Source organism: Peromyscus californicus, unplaced genomic scaffold, assembly GCF_007827085.1.
Source record: "Peromyscus californicus insignis strain IS unplaced genomic scaffold, ASM782708v3 Scaffold_7__1_contigs__length_154581171, whole genome shotgun sequence".
Lineage (NCBI taxonomy): Eukaryota > Metazoa > Chordata > Mammalia > Rodentia > Cricetidae > Peromyscus > Peromyscus californicus.
Genome location: NW_026294595.1, coordinates 52206782 through 52222526, shown reverse-complemented (window position 1 = coordinate 52222526; position 15745 = coordinate 52206782). Strand labels below are relative to the sequence as shown.

The 15745-nt window shown below is 36.3% G+C and overlaps 1 protein-coding gene and 1 pseudogene across 2 annotated transcripts in view; both read right to left on the bottom strand.

Moving 5' to 3' along the window:
• Mtx2 (metaxin 2) overlaps positions 1-15745 on the bottom strand; it is a 53854-nt gene that overhangs the window by 12411 nt on the left and 25698 nt on the right. For both annotated transcript variants that reach the window (XM_052723131.1, XM_052723132.1), the window contains one exon: positions 2023-2095. In XM_052723131.1, the coding sequence (XP_052579091.1) occupies positions 2023-2095 (73 nt within the window). The remainder of the gene's footprint in view (positions 1-2022; positions 2096-15745) is intronic.
• LOC128102510 (60S ribosomal protein L10-like) lies at positions 2019-11589 on the bottom strand (annotated as a pseudogene).

Here is a 15745-nt window from a genome sequence, read left to right as displayed (position 1 = left end):
GTGTGTGTGTGTGTGCCCATGCACACATGTGTACAGGTGCATTCACCCATACAAATATGGGAGTGCAGAGGCCAGAAGTTTATATGATATCAGTGTCCTTTATCATTTTTCTATCAGTCTGTCTCCACCTTATTTTGATTTTTGATACAGAGTCTCTCACTGCACTTAGAGCTCAAGGATTAGCTAGACTGGTGTGTCTCTGTTTCCTAGCACTGGAATTTCAGGCAGGTGCTGGCATGCCCAGCTTTTTGTGGGTGCTGGAGATCTGAACACTGGGCCTTATGTGTGCATAGTAAATATGGAACCATCTCCCTAGCCCTGTTTTATTTTTTTTTTCTAAAGAAAACAATAACATGTTGTCAAGTAAGTCTGTATATTCAGAGAATGTTAGCTAGAAACGTAGATGTCATCTAGTCTGAGTAGCTCATGTAACAGGCGAAGTTAAAAGAAGAGAAGTAGAACTCCCCAAAGAAATAGTTAATTACTGGACAAAGTAACAGGATTAATGACTTCCTAACTTGTAACCAAAATGTTCTCTAACTGTCCTATGTTCTGTTTTAAAAGTCTATTACAAGCTGAGTGTGGTGATGCATGCCTTTAATCCCAGTACTCAGGAGGCAGAGACAGGTGGATCTCTAAGTTTGTGGCTAGCCTGATCTACATAGAGAGTGCCAGAATAGCCAAAGAAATATAGTGAGTATGGTGGTTTGAATGAAAATGGCCCCTATAGACTCATAGGGTGACACTATTAGCAGAACTATGGGAGCCAAATAAATCCTTTCCAAGCTCGTCTGGTCATGGTGTTTCATCACAGCAATAGTAATCTCTAAAAATCCAAAATATATTGGATTTCCAAGTCTAGAAAATTTTTTTTAGAAATGTTTTCTAAAAGTTTATTCAGAAATCTAATAAACTACATTTATATGGAATTTTCAGCATTATGGGTTGGGTGTTTACAGATAGTCTAACAATTATTATCACCCTTAAAAGCTTAAGGGTGAAAAGAAAATGCTAAACACAAATAGTTCCTAAATAATCATCATATCAAAATGAAGAGATTGACAAATTTGTATGTATAAAAAGCAATATAGCGAGCCGGGCGGTGGTGGCGCACGCCTTTAATCCCAGCACTTGGGAGGCAGAGCCAGGCGGATCTCTGTGAGTTCGAGGCCAGCCTGGGCTACCAAGTGAGTCCCAGGAAAGGCGCAAAGCTGCACAGAGAAACCCTGTCTCGAAAAACCAAAAAAAAAAAAAAAAAAAAAAAAAAAAAAAAAAAAAAAAGCAATATAGCATACCTATGCTAATCAATTATACATAATCACTTATTCATGAAGGAATGATTTTGTGTTGTTATTGCTCTAGTAAAACCAAAATAATCTGTGACATCATATTTAACATTTAATTAGCTTTGTGGCATTATATTTTTATACCAAAATTATTTGAATCTTATTTAACTGGCACTAGTTAGATCTCCTGACATATAACACACAAATCATCCTGATCATTAAATCTACTAGCATGTAACACAGATCATCGTTATCATTTAAAAGAGTAAAAGTGAAGCTTTAATAAAAGTACTTTAAAACACTAGAAAAAAGAAAGTTGACAATTTAATTATTTCATGAGCTTTCTTCTTCTACCTGTTCTACAGGAAAAAATACAGGATGCTGAATAATAGACTCATTAGTATTAAAATTTGTTTTCAGAAAAGGAAAGCCCAGTGTAAATCAGACTGAGGAAATCTGATGTCACATATGTCCTGAACATCCAGTTAAAAACCTCAGACCAGAGTTGAAATAAGTAGACATAGGCCTTCATGATTAAGCTTATAATAGCTACTTAAAAAAAAAAAATGGGAAAATAATTCTTCAAAGGGAAAAAAAACAAAACTAAGAATTTTAATATCGGGGGCTAGAAACATGGCCATAGTAAAGTACTTACCTAGCATATCTAAGGCCTTAGGTTCAATCCTCAGTATCAAATAACTAACAAGTAGTATTAACAGAAAACACACACACTTACCAGAGGGAGACATATATTCTGCATTTGCCCTACACACCACTTTGACAGGCAGATTACACATCTGCAAAAAGGCCTGTAAAGAAAGAGAAATGTAATAAACCTAGTAAAAATACATGCATATTTCAAAAGAACTCTTCCTCATTCCTTTCCTAAACTAAATAGTTCATACAATAATACTACACTGGAAAATTATGAGCAGTTTAAAGTTTCCAAACAAAAATATTTTACTTAAAAAAAAAAGACTAAGTCATTAGTAAATATATAAAACTTAAGACAATTATATATACTTAAGAAAAAATTTTATTCACATTTTGTATTACTTTATGTAAGTAAACAATATTACATATTGCTTTAACATCCATTTCTTTAATGGATGACAAATGTCAAAATTTTATTAAGATACTGATGTTTTAATTGTTTCATTCATTGCAGGATCACCATCTTTCTCATTGTACTGGAAAATTCAAAATGTCATTTCTGCGACTTCAATATTCTTTCCAGTAATCCTCAAAATACTAACATGTATTTCCTATGTTAACTAATTCATCATTTAAGATTTAAAATTGGGAGCCAGTGAGACAGCCCAGTGAGGAAAGGTGCTTGCTACCAAGCCTGACCGTTTGAGTTTGACACCCCCCCACCCCGCGCCAGAACCCGTGTGGGTGAAAAGAACCAATTCCCAAAAGTTGTTCTCTGACTTCTATACATACAGATGACATGCATGCTCATGTGCTCGCTCTCCCTCCCTCCCCCCTCTCTCTCACACACACACAACTAATAAATAAAATAAATAAAAATTTTAAAGAGACAAATTATTTTTACTTGGTTTATAGAAAGAAAAATTTTGAAGGAATTAAATGTCTACCAATAAAGAAGTAGTTAATCATAGTACATCCCAAACCAGAATGTTATACAGCTGTTTTAAAAGCTTATGCTTTTGAAGAATTTTCTATGATAAAGAAAAAAACATAAGCTGGGTGTGGTGGCATACACCTTTAGTCCCAGCACTCGGTAGGCAGGTGGATCTCTGAGTTTGAGGTCAGCCTGGGCTACATGGTGAATTCTAAAACAGTCAGGGCTACATAGAGACCCTGTCTCAAAGGAAAGAGAGAAAAAGGAAAAAGAAAAAAATATACACATATACAAATTGCATTACATCCACGCTGATTTGTTTTTAAATGTTTTTAGGTCACCAGTGAGTTCTACCTAATCTACTACTTTCTGCAATATTCCAGGTTTACTCCACTTGTATTCTTTCATGACTTTCTGACTTTTCCTCTTACATACTTTCCCCATGTTCTACAAAATAATTTATTCAACTGGGAAACCTGAAGCTACTGTAGTTCTAATTCCCATACACACTTTAGAAGGGGGAAAAAAACCTTTCTTATTTTCACAACTTAATGAAATTATAATAAAAACAGTCAAATGTGAGTTACCATAACTGACTTCATTAACAAGGCTATTACTTATCATATATTGAGATTAAGACTAGAACAGCCTGCTTATACCCAATCAAATTTCTCACAGAGTTGTTTCCTGTGATTCCTTTTCCATTCAGGATTGAAAATCAGTTTTGAACATGAACAACATTCTATACAAAAAAAATCCCATTTACCCACTTATAAAACTAAGGTAAGACTGTCCCAGGCCAGCCTGGGTTACATTACAAGATCCTATCTTGTTACATGACCCTGTCACAATAAAATAAAATAAAGCTCTTATTTTAAAAAGTATGTCAATTAAAATTCTAGTCCTCTAGAAACGTAGATATGCTTTCCTTTAAAAGAAAAGAAAATCCCTTTACTCACAGCCTGACCACTACACTGTTTTGTAACTTATGTACATCTGATCTCCCCGAGCAAAAGAAATGTTTTAGAAAGCCAAAGAATGTATTTTTTGCTTTTCTGTATCTCTCCTGGCCTCCTCACAATCTCCTTCAATTGTCGTACAACTAACTTACAATACTGGGGTATTTGACGCGAAGCCTTCGATGCTGCATACTCTGCAATGCTATCTAAGTACACCAACCAGAGTGGGCAAGAGTTGACTGGCAGACGCTGTTATCTGCCCTACCCTCACCCGTCCATGTTCTCCCCTTTCCCTGAAGTGGGAGAAGTCTTGGCAGCAGACACTAAGTGCAAAGTCCTGGTTTCCATCTCAGCACCACAAAAGGCACAGTCAATGGAAACAGACATAATCAGAAGAAACAGAAAAACAGATAGCATCTATGAAGAGGCACTACAGAAGACAGACTACTAGTCAGGAAGAGAGGGGCTTCAATCAGGAACAGGACCCTTTTCATACTGTAACACAAAGAAGCGAGAGATCAGCGATGAGGACTGCAAACCGATGTCAGGAAAAGCAAACAGACCAGGGCTGAAAAGACAGCTCAGTCTGTACAAGTTCAGCTCAAACTGGAGGGCCTGGGTTTGGATCCCTAGGACCCACATCCGAAGCCCAGCACAGAGAGTAACCCCACCTCAGGGAAGGAAGGAGGAAAAGCAGAGCCCTCGCTCGACCTTCCTGGCTAGCTGGTCCAGCCTCTCATTTGAGTTTCCGGTTCAGTGAGAAACCCTGTCTCAAAAACTGTGGTGGAGCTGGCCACAGTGCCCATGATTTTAATTCCAGAACTCAAGATGCAGAGACAGCTCTGAGTTTAAGGCCAGTCTGATCTACATAAGACATTTCAGGCTTGCCAGGATTACTACACAGTGAGGCCCTGTATAAATAAATAAATAAATAAATAAAAGTGTAAAATGACAGCTGACAGCAGCCCTTATCTCCATAAACACACACACATGAACATGAAAACACACAAAGACAAGAGATTGAGCATGTACTCACATTACCTGTGAGATATGAAGAGAGATCATTTCTTGAGAAGGGAAAACTACAAGACACTAAGGCCTTCAACGGAGCAAGAGTTTGAAAGAATTTAATTCTTTTCAAAGGCCTGAATAATTCCAACTGTTAATTAGCAACTACTAATACTATACAAAATGGTACATATGGTATGAAATTGTACTACATGGAGAGTATAATTATGCCAATCAATATTCCATAGAACTTTAGTCCACTTATATTGTTGTATAATCAAACCCATACTTAAACCCCCAAATTTTTGCTTCTTTATTAATAAAAAACTGAATTAATTTTGACCAATTTAATGACACTCAACGTACAAACCTCCACTGAGGGCATGATTCTTGTTAGACAAAGATTAATTTTGTAACGTTAATATATTTACTCTTCGTCACTAGTTCAGAAGGAATTTCTGAATTCATCTGGAGTTCACAAAGAAGTTTGATAATTACACAGAACTTCCATTCAAATATTAAAAATGTAAAAACAAAGCATTACCGTGATTATCTTCAGTATGTAAAAACTTCAAAGCAAAGGAAGGTCTGACTCAATTAGTACTTTTGTACTCTCTTTGTAAGATGGAAGGGAGCTGAAGTTCCAAAACAGCACCTTTCACGTTTTTAAAATATGTTTAAGTGTGTGTGGAGGAGGGGGGGTGCACGCATGTGTGGGTACCCATGGAGGTCAGAGGTTACAGATCCCAATAAAGCTTGAGTCACAGGTAGCTATGAGCCACATGGTGATATTTTATTTGTGCTGAAATGTGATTTTATTTGTATGTTAATAAATAAAGTTGCTTGGGGGTCAGAGCTAATAGTAAGCCATAGCAGAAGTCTGGCAGTGGTAGCACATGCCCTTAATCCCCATTACATGACAGGCAGATCTCTGTGTGTTCAAGGACAACACCAGCATGGAGACCCATGCCATAGAAGACCTGGAGGTCTGTATAGACAGGCAGTGACGAGGAGGTCGTGTGGTTGGGTTTACAACCAATGAGAAGGCAGAACAGAAAGTCAATAAAAAGAGATACACAGGAAGTAGGTCTCTTTCTGAGGGGAAGGACGGCAGCACCAGCGAAGGGTAAGAAGGTGGTTTTAAGTCTCAGCTCTTAGCTACTGCTCTGACCTCTTGGGCTTTTAACTCTGCACTTGGCTCTGTGTTTCTTATTTAATAAGACCGTTACATCTACAGAGCTATCCAACACTAAAAGAACAGTAAGAGCTTTTAACCACTGAGGTATCTCCAGCCCCTCATTTTTATTTTAATCTAAAACTACTCCAAATAATAGCTAAGATACACCAACCAAAAACACATTTTGTTTTTCATTTGAAGTAGAAATACTTATTTTTATTCTTAGGTAATACAAATGCAGTCTTGGTTATAACAATGAATTTAGGCTAACTTAACCTCTTATTCTTCAGTTGGACACTTAATTCCAAAGCAATTCAAAGAAATAACAACATGAAACAATTTCCTTAGTATATGGTATCCCAATGTTTTATTACCAGGCTGTCCAATATGGTAATCACTAGCAACAAGTTGCTATTTAGGTTAAATTTAAATTTAATAACATCGTACAAAATTTTAAAATCAGTTTCTCGGACAATCCAGTTATTTTTTTTCATATTCAAGAGGCAGTTGTGCCTAAGGTCTACTACATTTATTATACAGCACAGATACCAAACTTGTATGGGATGGGGTGATGTCTACTGGAGGCCTACTGGATAACATAGGTGTATAACAACATGGGTAGCCAGTACAGAAGAGAACGAACAAGGCACGAAAGGCTGACATCACCTGAAAGTGACTAAACTTTATAAAGACAACCTACAAGAACTGGAAAGATGCCTCAGCAGCATCCCAAATAATATGCATAGTACATTTCAAGTCTTTATTACCAAGTACTAGTAATATTCCAGAAGGAAATATGGTTAAATTAAAGTTAAAGTTGCCAGGTGGTGGTAGCACACGCCTTTAATCCCAGCACTCAGGGAGGCAGAAGCAGACAGATCTCTGTGAATTCAAGGCCAGCATGGTTTGCAGAGTCAGTTCCAGGACAGCCAGAGCTACACAGAGAAATCCTGTCTCAAAAAACCAAAAGACCAAAAAGTCACCCATTTCCAGAAAAGCTAAGTCTAATGATTTTTAAAAGAAGTTAGATACATTAAAACCTTCAAACATCAAGTAGCCTTTGATTCAACTGCAGAATTTAAAGGGCATTACTAAGTTCAGAAAATGGTAAGAAAGGCTCATGGTGGAAACAGGCAGCCAAAGGGAGCTCCTTGGCATTGACCTTTGCATAAAGGTAGTACTGCCTTGTCTGCTGTCTCTAGCACCATTTAGAGTAATTTTACTTTCTGTAGGAGTCCTCTAGCTATCCCTCTCCCACTCCTTAACATCCTCAGGTTAAGTACCTCAGCAGAATCTAATGGATTTCAAAGCAAGTTGCCTAAAGGAAAAACTAGCATGTGCATATACTAGAAAAATGGGAATCCCTGCAAGTCAGTATAAAATAGCAAGAGGTAACAGAGCAGAAGACTCCCAGTGAGAGACTATCTGGATGAATCTCAGGGACTACATGACCTTGAAAGTTCTTTAAGTCCCTAAGCTTTCTAACATCTAGAATAAAACAACTAGCTGATAGGTTGACTAAGGTGCTATTTGTTAAACACTTAGATACCATCTGGCACAGAGCTGTTCAACAAATACAAGGTTTATACTGGTGGTGATGACAGTAACTTATTTATCCACCTGAGAAGGGAGTCTATTTAATTTTGATGACTTCAAAAGAAAGCCGACCTCACATATTTTATTACTTTGGGTACCTACTTATGAGAAAAAAAAGAAAATATTATATACTATAATTATATTTTTATATAAAACAAACTACCGGGCGGTGGTGGCGCACGCCTTTAATCCCAGCACTTGGGAGGCAGAGCCAGGCGGATCTCTGTGAGTTCGAGGCCAGCCTGGACTACCAAGTGAGTTCCAGGAAAAGGCACAAAGCTACACAGAGAAACCCTGTCTCGAAAAACCAAAAAAAAAGCAAACAAACTGCAATTTTGGGTTAAAATAAAAAAAATCTCCAATTAGATACTAAAGGGATAAATAAAAGAACATAAATTATTTTTTGAAAGAACAATATAAAGTACTGAATGGTTTAAGTGATTTGTTTTGACTGGATGTGAGATTTATTACTGAACATGATTTGGTAGAGTACAGGAGAGTACTGTGGACTCCCTCAGAAATGCAAGGGACCAATACACTGGGGATATATTTGATGCTATCAGGAATGAGCTGCTTCTCAACCGCCATATCTTCAAACTCACTGCATTAAGCTTGGTGAAGCCCCACTTCTCTAAGAGTGGATCTTCTGGCGGCCAGGGAATGGAAACTTGGCTCTACACAAAGCCTCAATCATGTCCTTATCCTGCAGGCTGGTGCAGATGGACATGACGACCTGGTCAATGTGAACCCTGGCCGCTACTGGGACCTGGGACTTCCCAAGGTACTATGCATACCTGTCTGGAGCCCGTCAGCCCCAGAGCAGGACATCTTGTTGATTTGGATGACATGGAAAAGGTGAGGCCTCACTGGAATATGAAAGCCATCCCTGACACAACTCTTTACCATGTATTTGTTGGAACAAATACGGGCAGCCTCCAGGGCTTTGGAAGAGAGTTGCTCATATTCATCTGACACCAAGCGGCCACCAAGTGGGAATTCATCAACTTTTGCCTTCTTCTGTCTCAAGTCAAAGACGTGGGTCTTGGCCTGAGAGACACCTCAGCAGAAGCGAGACTCGGGGCGCAGTTTATTCTTACAACACTGGTAATGAGCTGAGGGAGAAAAGGAACGATCGACTTTCAACACACCTAACTACATGATCTTTTCCAACAAAGCAAAAATAAGTAAATAAATACACAGTGCTAGCATGCAGAATAAAGATCTCTCCCTTCAGACTGTAAGTTCTGTCAGAACCACAGACCATGAGTGCCTTTACTACCTATCCCTGGCATACAGTAAGTTCTTGAAAAGCACTGGCAAGCTACCATAAGGATTGGCATCTTTTAATTCTATAGATCCAAAGCTCAGTGCTTTAAAGTAACTCACCTCCTATTAATTAATGTTTTAAGAAATCAATACTTATACCTATCAATAAGCAGGCATTGGTTTAGAAAACTAACAGAATTCAATTTACCTATTTAGTAATCAGAAATCATAACTCAATAAGCAAAAAATGCTTTATATAGGGCAAATCTGTTCTCAAAGCATGAAAATGACATTTAAGAGCACATATGAAGACAGATTACATCAGAGAATAGAACCATCCTTAGGACACACTACCATGAAAACTATTCCTAGAATATTTAACTCAACTTTAGATACATCAACATCTGACAGCTTGGAAAAAAATTAGATTCTTTATAAAAGCAACCAAAATCAGAATAGAAAAAGATAGAGCGTCTTTGCCTATTAAAGTTACATATAAATGAAAATAAACTTTAAGGGAAAATTAAGCAAAAGAAGTATAAAGCAGTCAAACATAGAAAAAGAGTAATCCTTGTACACCAAGAACCTAACAACACCAGCAGCAGAGCTGGCACTGGAGACGGGAGTGGGGGGAAAACAAAGTGTTTTCTACACTCTATGGAGATATAAAGTTTCATTATAATTCCAAATGAGAAAAATAACAGTAACCAAAAAATCTAATTTTTATTAGCTAAACAGGTGGTAGGGACATATAATATACTCACATCATTTCAGTTAAGTAATTGTAATATAACCCTGGATGCTTACCAGTGAGCTGCACCAGCTAGCTCCTTCCTCTTCCTCATTTGAAGATATATTATTATTTGTCTTATGAGTTAAACACATAATACTCTCATAACATACATATCAGCAGTAAATCAGCCAAGTGCCAGTAAAATGTAAATAGTCCAAAATTTTAAATAATTTTCTTTAATCAAATTTTAAGACTTCGGAAAGCTTAAATACAGCTTCTTACATCACATAGAGCACATTAACAAAGCTGCTCAATGTCTAGCTAGGTAATGACCCACTTTCAGTCCAACCTAATGATAGTTATCACAGCCTGCACTGCCCAGGCTTCAACCTTAGGACAAAACTTCTATTCACGTCATAATTATGTGTGAAACACTTTGTGTGAAAATTTTATAAGGCTTATTCTCAATCATGCAATGCCACTTTCAGGGCACAAAATTAAAATGATTCTGATTTTAATTCCTATCCTGTTTCATGAGAACAAAAAGAAAAATGAGTGGGGAAAGCTGAAGAATTATTTTCCACCTTACTGAAGAGATGTTTTCAAATTAAAAACCATGAACAAATCTACCCACAAAATAATTCATTTTATATCAAACAGCTGCAGATCCCATAATTGAAATAATGTATCTAAGGTTACAAATGAGAAGTGTTAGGTATCATTCTTAAAGAGAGATATTAAGTTCCTAATACAGTTACAATAACAGCGCTATTTGTAGTTTAACATAAATTAAGACCGTAATTATATTTGTGACTATTTTAAACAAAATAACAAATTCCTTTGTACCTGTGAATGTAATTTATAGCAAAGCCAAGTTCATTTTCTAAACCAATCTATTTCACACTGCAGAGGTACTCTGGTATAACAGTATAATGTGATTCTTGTGGAATGTTGAAAGAGTAGATTCACTAAAAGCACAGAAGAGGTTTGAAGATAAATGAAGATGCTATTCATCCAAGGGTAATTTCATCTTAGAACTATATGAAAGATGTTTCACTCACACAGGATAGTGTATGGTCTCAATTTTAAGTGTGTTTTCAGCTCAAATATAATACTGCTAGATCGATTATGCTGATACTGTACATCTAATAATGAAGAATGCTAGCATTTTTCTACTTAAAAAAATAGATTGTCTTCTTCTTACTACTATGTCTTCATTGTTCTATTTACCTGCACAAACTTTAACATACTGCTTGCTATTTACCTTTTATAGAAACAAACAAAAAGTGATGATACTCTAATTTAGAATTTCTCAGAGACCTATAGGGACATGGATTTTTAATAAGTTAAATAAATATTGTATTAGAAAATATTAGCTGATATGACAACTTAGCCACCTATTTTATTTTGAATATGCACTACTTCATGACTGCAAATCCTACAAGACTAGTTCAGATGTTTTGCACATCATACTATTTACATGCTAAAGAACTAATATGACTACTGAAATTGTTTTACTCTGTTAAGTTCAGTTTTATTTTAGAAACGTCATATTTATACTTATTCATACTTTATACTTCATAATTCATGCCAGGTGTTTTAACTATAATCTACCATCATGACCTAATTAATGTAATATAAAACAATAAGACTGAAGACTTTAAATTTAAATTCAGTGATAATAAGGAAACATCTGCAGCCTTCACCTTGCTCATTTTTGAATACTAAAAAGGACAGTTGTTGCTATGTTCTCTTTTTCTTAGTTGTTACTGCCTTCTCCTAACTCTGAAAGTAAATACAAAGACCTCATTTTACAGAGTATGATCAATGTGAGGACAGACTTTAAAATCTTTAAATTCATATTTTATGAAACTATAAAGCAGCTTTAATTTTTTAAATATTTTACACAAATAATATTTTATTCATTCTCTATTAAAATATATCAACTGGTGCATCCTACCAGTATTCATTATCATGTTTAAGCTGGCACTTCATACTGCATATAACAACTTATTTAAAACAAAAATGTATGCAACCCAATCAAATACTCAAGTATTTCATCTAAAATTCTGCAGGCAAGCTATCAACCTTGGCCATTTACTTAAATGACTTGACAAGGAGCTATTTTCATACATTCTCCATCCAATTGACTTGCAATTCAAAGGAAAAAGGCACTCCTCACTGCTCGCCTCCGAAGATTATTACATTAGAATATGATCATTTAACTACAAATAAATACCTCCACCTACAAAGCTTCATTTGCTAAAGTAAGCTTAAGTAAGTATCAGCCTATCTGACATGCTAGTGAGCATAGCATTAATGATACCTACAAAAATGTTGAATTTTTTTGACAATATAATATAGTAAATGGAAAAAAATAGCTTTTGTTATCTATTTTTCATTTTTAGGGTTATTTACTCACAAAAACCAAGGAAAATAAAAAAGATTAAATGAAACACAGACGTTCTTTTTAATCTGAGCTTAAATGTCATTCTTAACTAAACTTAAGGTTACTTTTTCATGCAGTATTCTAATAATGACCATCAGTCTGTGACACTAAAAAACAATTCTAATTTTTATAGACTTTATATTCAGACACACAAAAAAGAAAAGTTTAATAATAACATAAGAATGCCTTTATGCCGGGCGGTGGTGGCGCACGCCTTTAATCCCAGCACTTGGGAGGCAGAGCCAGGCGGATCTCTGTGAGTTCGAGGCCAGCCTGGTCTCCAAAGCGAGTTCCAGGAAAGGCGCAAAGCTACACAGAGAAACCCTGTCTCGAAAAAACCAAAAAAAAAAAAAAAAAAAGAATGCCTTTACGACATTTCCAAATTCCAAAAACTGAGACATATTTATCTTTCATACCTTAAAGAAAATTGTAATGTGCTAGGAAACATCAGAAATAATGTATGATTAAAAATTCACTTATTAGCGGGGCAGTAGTGGCACTCAGCTTTAATTCCAGCACTCAGAAGGCAGAGGCAGGTGGATCTCTGAGTTCGAGGCCAGCCTCATATACAGAGTGAGTTCCAGCACAGCCAGGGCTACTCAGGGAAACCCTGTCTCAAGAAAAAAAAAAAAAAAAAGTCACGTATTATTAGGCCAACAGCTGACCCTCTCTGCCTCACCACTCTTGTCAGTGGGGAAGTAGGAATTGCAGTAGTACCAATTCCATGGGATTGCTATAAGAGAGTGCTGTTTTGACATGTAGCTCACACAGCACTGGCCCCCTATAAGGATTAAACTAATAAAAATAAGGTGCTCAGCACAGTGTCACCCATACACAGAACTCAACCAACACCATGGCTTTCTGTTTTCTTCCATAATTAGTGGCCTGTATTTAAAAAGACCAGCTCTGAACTTTAAGATTTCTACTTTTGTTCTGTGTTTTCTGGCTTTGTTGTTGGTTGTTTTAAAACTGGGTCTCACTATATAGCCTGGGCTGGCCTGAAACTCATCTATCCACAGCTGGACTTGAATTTGTGATCCTTCTGCCTCAGTCTCCAAAATGCTAGAATTATATGCATGTGCCACATTTTGATTTTTTTTAATTTTTTTTTTCATGTGTGGGTATTTTGCATGTATATCTTTGACTATGTGATGCCTGGAACTGGAGTTACAGACAATTGTGAGCCACCACGTGGATGCTGGGAACTGAACCAGGGTCCTCTGGAAGAGCAGCCAGTACTCTTAACCACTAAGACATCTCTCTAGCCCCACATTTAAAAAATTAAGAGTACAGTAGCACCCTGCATTAGGCTGTAGTAAGGACTGATCATAATACTCTACATAAAAGCTCTCAGTAGAGTTGAGTATACACAAACATATTTAATGTTAAATTTTAAAACAAATTTGAATATTCTGAAATAACATTAGGTATACACATTGAATAATAACATTTTTAGGCATAGCATGAAAACATGGTTATCCATGCTCCAGTGGATAGTCTCAGACCCAGAAGTATATGGGCAGCAGAAACTGGCCTTGGTGGGGAATAAAAAGAAGAAAAAGGGGGCTGGAGGGATGGATGGCTCAGTGGTTAAGAGCACACTAGTTGCTCTTCCAGAGGACCCGGGGTTCAATTCCCAGTACCCACCTGGCAGCTCACAACTGTCTGTAAATCTTGTTCCAGAGGATCCCACACCCTCACATTGACATGCATGTGGGCAAAACACCATTGTACATAAAATACAAATAAATAAATTTTTTAAAAAAAGAAGAAGAAAGGACAGGAGGATGAGAAAGGGTGAGGATGGAGAATGGATCTAGAAGAAGGTGGGGAAGGAGTAGTAGGGTAAATATGATCAAAATCCATGTATGAAATTCTCAAAGAATTCACAAAATCCTGTATTTAATGTGGTTATAAAAACTATTAATGTTCATGTCAATATAAAAATGTTCTCCTTAAAACCTTATATATAACATTTATTCCTGGTAGTGTTCTGTAGGTATTATCAAGCCTATAAGCTTCTAATTATCTTGTTGAAATTGATTAAATGTATTTCTGTCAAGAATCAGGACAGATGGAAATAATCAACATCCTCTGCATATTTACAATACTCCAAATATCTTTCTAAATGTTTTAAATATGTTAATACATTCAATTCCCATTAGCCAATGGGCAGCATCTACTTTATGTCTATTTTATAGAAGAAGAAACTTGAAACAGAGTTCTTAAGGTATACTCTCCTTGGAACAGCCCATTTCTCTTTGTGGAATTTGCTATAAAATAAAACATACTCTGACTGAATCAGTATAGACATAACTTCTTTTGTGCTGTTGTTGCATGATATTTTGTTTGTATTCTGACAAGTAAAGCTTGCCTGAAAGATCAGAGAAGCAGAGCAGCCAGCCACCAGAAACTTCTTATCTCTACAAAATCTCACTAACTAGGAGCAACCTGTCTCTACGAATCCTCAGACTCAATGGGCTGAGATCCTGTCTCTACCTGCCTTATATTCCTGTCTCCACCTCCCTAGTGCTGGGATTAAAGACATGAGCCTCCCAAGTGCTTGGATCAAAGGCGTGAGCCTCCCACTGCCTGGCCTCTATGGTTAACTAGTGGCTAGCTCTACCCTCTGATCTCCAAGCAAGCTTTATTTGCCAGAACACAAACAAAATATAATACAACAGTGCTGTTGTTGTTGAGACCCTGGCAGTCTTGGAACTCACTATGTAGACCAGACTGGACTCAACCAAGATATGCCTGCCTCTGCTTCCTGAGTGCTGGGATTAAAGGAATAAAGTACACACCAAGAACAAGTTTTTTTAAAAGCTTTTTTTTGTAAAAAGCTTAAGAATTCATATGTGTTTGTTTATGCTGTGTTTCTAAACTAGCACTGTCCAATACAAGGGCCAACAGTTACATATGACTATTGAGCATATGAAATATGGCTAACACAAAGAGATATATTCTAAATGTACACATCAGACTTTGAATTCAATTTGAAAAAAGTAAAATAAATTTTGTATTGATTATATGATAATATTTTGATATACTGAGCTAAGTAAAACATTACTAAAATTAATTTTTTTATGAAGGTACTAGAAATGTTGTATTACTTAGTAGCTAGCACTATATTATCTACTGGATAGTTGGTCTAAGTTTGGAGTGTAAGAGACAATAGTAACAGAATTATCAAGTTTGTTTTACTAAACAATATAAGCTTAAGTCCCTCAAAGTAGCACTTTAAAATGAGAAATGTCTCTATGCATGCGTGTGTACACAATGTTACATAAACACTGAGCTCATGAAAATATATCAGACTAACTTTTCACTATAGTCAGGAATCAAGATCACATTAGGATCAAACAGCACTCAGGTGAGTCTCTATTTGTAGATAGAAGATACAAAGAAAGCACATCACCAGGAAATGATCACCGGGAAGAAAATGATTTTCTTTTAAACTGAAGTCATAAAGGTGCCTTTCATTACAAATAGCCAAGCACTTAGCTTCTAGAATATAATAAACACCTGCCTTTGTGATAAGTAAAATTTGAATTTCCTGATGGCATAATTGGCGGACTATTAAAATGTCCAATGTTTTATATCTGGTATCTTCTAGAAAATATACAGTTTATAGATACTTGTCACGTTTTTTTGATCAATTTTATACATCAGACATAAAGCCC